The sequence below is a fragment of the Nestor notabilis genome, unplaced genomic scaffold (assembly GCF_000696875.1).
Source record: "Nestor notabilis isolate BGI_N333 unplaced genomic scaffold, ASM69687v1 scaffold32671, whole genome shotgun sequence".
NCBI classification, from domain to species: Eukaryota; Metazoa; Chordata; class Aves; order Psittaciformes; family Psittacidae; genus Nestor; species Nestor notabilis.
The window spans coordinates 12,314-19,801 of record NW_009916601.1 but is presented as its reverse complement, the minus strand read 5'-3'; the positions used below and the strand labels follow the sequence as shown (position 1 = coordinate 19,801).

Below are 7,488 nucleotides of genomic sequence, written 5' to 3'. Positions count from 1 at the left end.
CTGCTGCGCCTCCAGAGAGGCGCGCCTGGACCAGGCCCGGTGCCCCGGTGACCACCCGCAGCCCAGCGCCAGGCCTGCGGTGCCAGGTAAGCTGCTGTGCCCCCGGCAGACGCGCCTCCCCCTGCATCCCCCCAGCATCCTTCCCTTGGCGGCAGCGGCCAGATCCTTCCTCTGTTTCCGTGCCCTTCAGAGGTCCAAGCTGTAACCACTGCAGCAGAAAGTGCTGGAGCCCTGACACAGCGCTCATCTTGGTGCTCCGTGGGCCAGGGTCACTCATTCCCTTCATTAGAGGAGGGAATAATTTGGGGCTTCACTCAAAATACCTTTCTGTCCATCTGTCTTAGAAAAGCCTTTCGGCGACTAACAGAGTAATCCGGTAGCACCTCTGATGTTTATGTCCCTGGTGGAGCATGTGCCTTGCTGACCTGTTCTGTTAAAGCATGGGGATACCTCTACGTAACGTATTTAACTTAGGTACTAACTATAAAACTTCATTACAAGTCTGAATTTCACCTTAATTATGCACAAGTGGACGGTAGCTGTGACATGTGAGTAGTGGAACAGCTCTTGCCTGGGTATCAGTGGGTATCCGTGGCAGATGCTATAGGACTGACTGCTCCAAACTTCTGTGCTTTAGGCTTTTTCACACAAACCTGTTGCAGCAATTGTCAGTCTCTAACCTTGCTGCAGCAAAAGAGGAGAGTAAAGCTACTCCGGCCTGCTCCCTGGTGCATGCAGTGCTTAAGGAATGAAGAACAGAACGTAACCTAGAGTACCCCAGGGGTGAATGCTTGGCTAATGTTACTTCTTTGTTTTCAGTGCCCGTATACCTGCCCTTCCTTCTTGTTGGGTCTGTATTTGTGGCATTTGTTGTTGGCGGAGCCTGTGTTGGAATCTGCTGCTGCAAATGCTTAAAATCCCAGGACGAGGAGCAGCAAAGTGGATTTGCACCTGGCCAGACCTGGCTGCTAGAACCTGACCTTCCCTCTCACCTCTCCACTTCCAGTTCTGCCACCAGAAGCTCACCAGGTAGTGGTCCTCAGAGCAGCAGCATCTGCATGACTCTGGCTCCATCCCTTCCTCCACCCCTGCCCATTCTTGGGCTGCCTGAAGATGCTCGCTTCCTAAGCCCCGCAGCTGGCAGTGGACAACTCTTGCACCCTTCATGTGCTACCCACAGAATAGCCACTGACCGCACTGCAGTAATGCCTCCAGCATCCTTCCCTAAAAGAACAGTTTATGGGCATGGTGCTCACACATCTCTTGGGGTAACACAGGGTCACCAAATGATGTACTCAGGAGTTCATGTCTGAGATGACACAGCAGCAGCCATGAGCTGGATGCCACTTCACGGTTATAAACAGTTCTTCTGGACTGAACCAAGGACTTAAAAATGTTTAATGCTATTAGGAAGTGCATCAGTTTGGGCTTTTTACAGCTCCGAAGATGACATGTTAGAACTTCTTTTAAGTTCCTGGATTTTAACACATATTATGTTAATGCTATTGAAAAAGACAAGATTCTGAGGCCTCTGTACCTGCCCAAGGAACCCTCCTCTGGTCCTGACACACCACGTGCCAAGGGACATGGCTGAGGACTCGGTTTCAATGTCTGTAGCTGTGTCACTTGTCAGCAGCTTGGGGCAGGGAGGTGCCTTGGTGGAGTTATTCATTGTGGATACTTGACAGCCTGGAAAGCAGCAGGAAGACTCTGCTTCACCTACACACTTCTACCAGCAAACTGATGGTAAAACGCTGCCTGCAACTCCCCTGCTCCTTATGAACTATCAGTTCAGTGGTGCTGCTAAAGGAGCAACTTCTAGCCCTACTGAAGTGTACGTTTAGTACATATAGTAGGGGAAGGTAACAGACAGTGTACATGTTGCTTCATCTCTTCCAGTGGCTTTGTGGTCTTTTTTTGTTCGTTACATAACTGAACACTTCAACTGATGAAGGATTACAGGGTCAGGGAAGAACAAAACCAGACTCCAGTCAGCATCCCGAGTGCATGCAGGAAAAGCTTGCCTGGTTTGGCTCCTGTTAAGATGCAGCCATCCCCTCACAGCAGGACACTGAGAGAAAGAAGTTGTCAAAATATACTTACTACTCACTGCTGGAGCGTTTTAACACCTCCTCCCAGCATGGACACCTGCATGATCAGACTGGGAAAAGGACTCCACAGGGCTTACCAGTAGGAGCAGGGGCCAAGGCTTAACAGTCTTGTAAGAAGTCAGTGCCAAAGCTTTTCTGGTGATGATGCTGCCTATCAATCGGAAAATGGGTTTGATAAAGATGCTTGGAAGCTTCTCTTGTAAGTCAGTGGGACTAATATACATTGTAAACAACTGTGTGCCCTTACACCCTGTGTATTTGACACTACTTTATGTATATTTTACTTCAGAATGTTTGTTCCATCTTAATTCTGGTGAGCAGTATGGCCTGCGGCGATGCTGACACTAAGCACACATCTACCCCAGTGCCCAAGATGATTGTAAGGGCAGGGTGATGTGTTTGGGTGACTCCCTGATTCTTCCATGGGTGTGAATCTGAGACTTCACATACCCTGGGCTGTGCCTTAGGTTTGTTTGGCCAGTTCCTCTCAAATCTGGAGTAAGAATATAAGCATGAAAACAGAGTGCCCTAAAAATAAAAGCTTCTCCTAAATACCACCACTGGTGATGTACACTTGTTTTAGTACTGAGACACGGTAAGTAAAGGCTTCCAGAAATAAAACGAACACGAAAGTGTTGTTTTAAAGTCAGGTTTTGAACTTACAGCGCTGAAAGCGCTCGAAAATGGTTTCCTCTTTACAAAGTAATTGTTGTTTGCAGTTGGCTTAGGAAAATCTGCAGCTGAATGGAGGATTTAATGTGGTTAAATGTCTCATTTTGATAGTACATAATGACAAAAACTCGTGTCAGTTCAGAGACAAATGGCCAAAATGATGCTCTTTGTTCTGGGAAATACGGAACAACTCCCATCACATTTGTGCTGTCGGGAAGATCTATTTTGTGCTTAGTGGGCTCAGGCATTAGAAACGGAGACCAGGTGGTTTTATCAGCTAGTCCCTCCTTTCCTAAAACATGATTATTCTCTACGGTAGATGTTCTGAAGTAGAAAGGTAAAGGAGTATGTGAGCTGACAGTACAGTGGAGCTCACTCTGTAGCATGTACAGAGGCTCCTGACGGCTTGAACTGGAACTCCCCAGGAGGCAGCTTCAGGCTGAAGATATAGATTAAATAAGAAAGCGGAGAAATAACCTTCCTGATACCATAAATAAGAGAAGGGTCAAGAGGTTCACGTGTAACCCTGAAGAATTAAAAGGAGAAATAACTGATCAGAGCAGGAACAGCAAAGCTAAACGGTTTCGGGAATGCTGCCTTAGTTGCTCTCTGGTGGGATTAGCGGGCTGCTTGGAGCCAGCATACCCTCCCCTTCCTCACCTTCCTCTGTGTATTCCACAACTGGAAAGCTGAGTCAACAACAACAAAAAGGAGGCAAAGGGGCTTAACTGAGCAGATGCTCCCGGCAAGGCCAGAATTGGGAACAAAACGGGAATTTCTGGATCTCTGCCACAGCATTTTCTACATAGTTAAATTAGTTTTAACTAACGTCTGCGGCAACAAAGCCGGGCCGAATATGTCAAGGGTTCAATATGGCTTTTAAAAGTGCAAGAGAAAACAAGAACTAAGCGACTTGTTGCACTCCATGGGCTGGAGAGAGGTTTTCCAAGGAATCGTGTGCTTAACATCTCCCATCAAGCCCCATTGTGAACTGGGATTACCCCCGGCTCGGTCAGCATCTGCATTAAAAGCAGATCAACTCTTATGGGGACTAAGGAAAAAACACGGGTACTTTCTATGTAAATTCTATCCCTTTACTAATTTGAGAGGCCTTGCTACAGAGTTTAGCACATCTTTAGCTAGAAAGGATATGTTCATGCTAAATCCCTTTTTTTTTCTCCCCTAAACTGCTTTTCCTGCTGTAAGCTCAAGCAGCAGCATTTAACAGAGACTAATGGGCTACTTAGCACCTATTGTACTGGGTGCTTCGCTTTGTTTGCCTAATGATGCTCCCACCCCGCTCCCCTCAGCTTCTCACTAAGAAATGATTTATACTCTTTGCTCCTTAATCCTCAGTAATGACCCAGGTAAACTGCATTGTTCCTGGTGTATTCCTTCTGGATTTGGGGAGAAAGAAGAGTTAACTGCAAAGGTGAAGATGACAGCTTCAGCCCTCAAATGCTCCTTGTAAGGCCTGAGAATCTGTATCCATGTGGGTTCTTACCGGCTTTGTGTGCACATGGGGTTGCCTTGGTTTGAACAGTGGGTGGGATTTTCTTCAGCTTCAGTCTGGTCCTAATTGAGTGGAGATAAACCAAAATGGGTATAGCCCAGTTTTTTGGGACAGATTGAACCAAACTAGTTTAAAGCACAGCAGGTTCCTATGGTGTATATGGCTCTGGCTCCACAATATTCCTTGATTTATTCCTTTTTATGCACTCAATCACTGATCAATCCCCTCTGTGCCACTAGAAAATAAACCCAAAGCAACTGAAAGAGCTTTTACTTCTCATGCTGTAAACCATGATTTGACAAGTCTGAATAACAACATCCCCCTTTCTGAACAGGTATCTCCAGCTTTCCTCGGGGGAAACAAAGCTACAGAGTTGTTGTTGTTGAAGGTATTTCCCTTTTCCAAGGCTATACTGTATTGGCAGAACTGTAAAGAGATTCCAGCAGCCCTGGCTCCATAACTTAGATGATTCCACTACTGGTATTAAACGGTAGAATTGATTTATTTGGCTCAGAATAACGATGGATTTTTGCCCTGCATTAAGTGACAGATTTGCTTTTATCAGCATAGTTGCAGGGTTTTAAATGTAAGCCCAAAGGTGACTTTTATGGCTGCTGTATGGGGTGGTTTTTCGTATTTATGCCAAGGATAATCATTCCAATCAAGTCAATTCAACTCTGAACTGAAACAGGAACCCCCTTCAAGCACAGCTACACTAATTTGCTATTCTTCAGTGCCAGGTATTCTGGCAAATGGATCAACGATTATCAGGATGTAAAAGCCCATCAAACCTACAGGTTTCTGTGGGATCTCAAAGCAAGGAGCAGCATTGCTCATACAGGAGTTATACTGTCTCCCTAGGTCCTTCCTACAAGAAAGTGGGGGTAGTTACAACGTAAGTTCAAAGTTGTAGTGGAAAATGGTCTGTATTTCTACTGCTTTGAAGCTTTTGATTGTTCTTACACCACCACTTGATGGTGTATTGGATGTTACCACAGTTTGCAAGGCAGTGCCTAAGCAAAGCCCCACATGCTGGGAAGTGCCCGCTGCACTCCCAGTGTCTTGATAAAGGTGCATGAGGGTGAAGGAGGTTCACAGGGCAGGAAGGGAAGATTTTAACACATGTTGGGGCATGGAGGGATGGACAAATTCCTGGCTGGATGCACGCGCCTGCACAGCCACTGCCACAGCATCTGTCATGAGAGTGGATGTGCTGCTGCACCAAACCCCATGGATGTGGAGGAGAGGATGAGGCTGCAGCCTCTTGTTTCCAGTAAAAACCCCAGATCCTTCTGTGCCCCCCATTCCCTCCAGGAGCTGTGAGGGCTGCAGGGGGGAGCTGTAACCAAACACTCTTGGCACTATACTTTCTGTTTGGTTTTTAAACCACACAAACTCTGCTGAGCGGGGGCACTGCAGGAGGTGCTGCCTCGTCCCTCTTATGCACGATGAGAGCACAGCAGCCGCGTTGCTGGCTTCCGACGCTCCTCCCGACTGCTGGGAGCTCAGGCAATGACACTGGGCATGGTTTTCCTTCCCCAGGAAACACGCCATGGAGGCCTGTACCCCGGCTGCCTCCATGCTTCCGCGTTGCTTTGTGCATGGATTTTGCTGGAATAATGTTGGTTTTCCTCTTAACAGTCACTATTTTACTGAGAAAAGCTTTCCATGTAGTTCTCCTACCATGGGGCTGCCACCTCCTGTTTAGCAGAAACGGGGAGAGATGGATGGGGCCCAGGAGAGGTATGTCACGCCAGGGAGCAATACTTGTCCCCTGATACTGGGTTATGACAAGGAGCAAGCCCCAGCACACTGGTGTTTGTGGTTAACTCCTGTTTCAACTGCTGGTTATTTCAGTCCCTTCCTGTTCAACGCATGAAGACAAATGAAAAGCTTTTACGATTGAAGAGGGACATGGCGCAGGGTGAGACTTGTGGTGCACACTTAAAACACAGTATGTTTGGCCAGTCCTTTTTGAAATTTGCCAGGCAAAACCTGGGAAGAACACGGTGAGAACGGGTTTGGTGGGTACTCTGGAAGCTGATGTTCACAGTCCTGTCATCATTTCACTTCATTCATGTTGACTCTGTCAGAGCCTGAGAAAGCTGGCTCTGGGTCCACATGCTGTGACAACTGGCACTGCCCAAGACCAGGTCCTGGCCTGTGGGCACTCAGCTCCAGCAACATTTCCCAAATACAGGCATACTGCTGCTCTGAACTGACAAAGTGCTTCTGCTGTAGATGCAGTTGTAGTGACAAATGCACTCTCTGTACCAGTAAAATGACTTCTAAGAACACATCAAGCTCTGGAACAGCTGCACAGGATATTTTCTTACTGAGTCTCCATAAGGGAATGGAATTGCTTGCTAAGACACCCAGCATCAGGAGTTTTAGGACAAGTCTGGCATAAAGCAGATAGGAGAAGAGATGTATGTCCATTTATTGCTTCCATGGATTGCAGCTGAATTTCTTGGTTTCTCTGGGTCTTTAGGCAAAAGGATAACTGAACCAAATGCATTTTGAGGGCTGGAGATACTGGGATTCAGTTCTGCCCGCAGCAGAATCCATGATGCAGAATACAACTTGCAGTGGGGGGTTTTCTGCACCACGTTTAATGTCAGAGGACCCCCCTCTGCAAAAGCCCATCTGGGTTCTGCTTATGAAAACTGGGCACAGTGGCCACAGCGTTATCCCCTTTCTAATGAAGATCTCGTTTTAATGCAGTTTTTGTTTGGCTTCTTCATGCAAGCCGTTAAGGATGCAAGTTTGTGGGCATGTGTACGTGTGAAAAACATAATGGCTCTTCTCTCAGTGTAACAAACCCACCCATAAGTAGTTCTGTAGCAGCAGGAAGTACTGAAGCTTGGCCTCCTCTGGAGCTGCCTCATGTCTGTGTGCTCTGCTGCCTGGTAAGGTGACAAATGAGTGATGCTCTCCCAAGGCTCTGCAGTGGGTCACACTGGGGGACTCCTATAACCCCCCTCTCCATGGGTGTATGAACAGGGTTTGTCTCTTCCACCTGACTGTGGGTTTTCATGAATCTTGTAGGAACTTCAAATCTTTGAGGTTTCAGCTTCTGTATCATATATCCATGATTTGAGCAATGGATTCAAAAGGTACTTGGGCAGATTAGGAAGAGGCACTTGAGTAGGAAACAGTACAGCAGCCAGGTTATAGACTGTGCTGTGCTGG

At 47.1% G+C, this 7,488-nt stretch overlaps 1 protein-coding gene across 1 annotated transcript; it reads left to right on the top strand.

Annotated features, from left to right (window-relative positions):
* Positions 1–4: 4 nt before the first annotated feature.
* LOC104413608 (protein shisa-1-like) lies at positions 5–1,268 on the top strand (the record flags this gene model as incomplete). Its single annotated transcript, XM_010024651.1, has 2 exons — positions 5–86; positions 820–1,268. Coding segments are annotated over 2 exons (531 nt in total), but the record flags the coding sequence as incomplete, so codon positions are not given.
* Between the last annotated feature and the right edge of the window lie 6,220 nt (positions 1,269–7,488).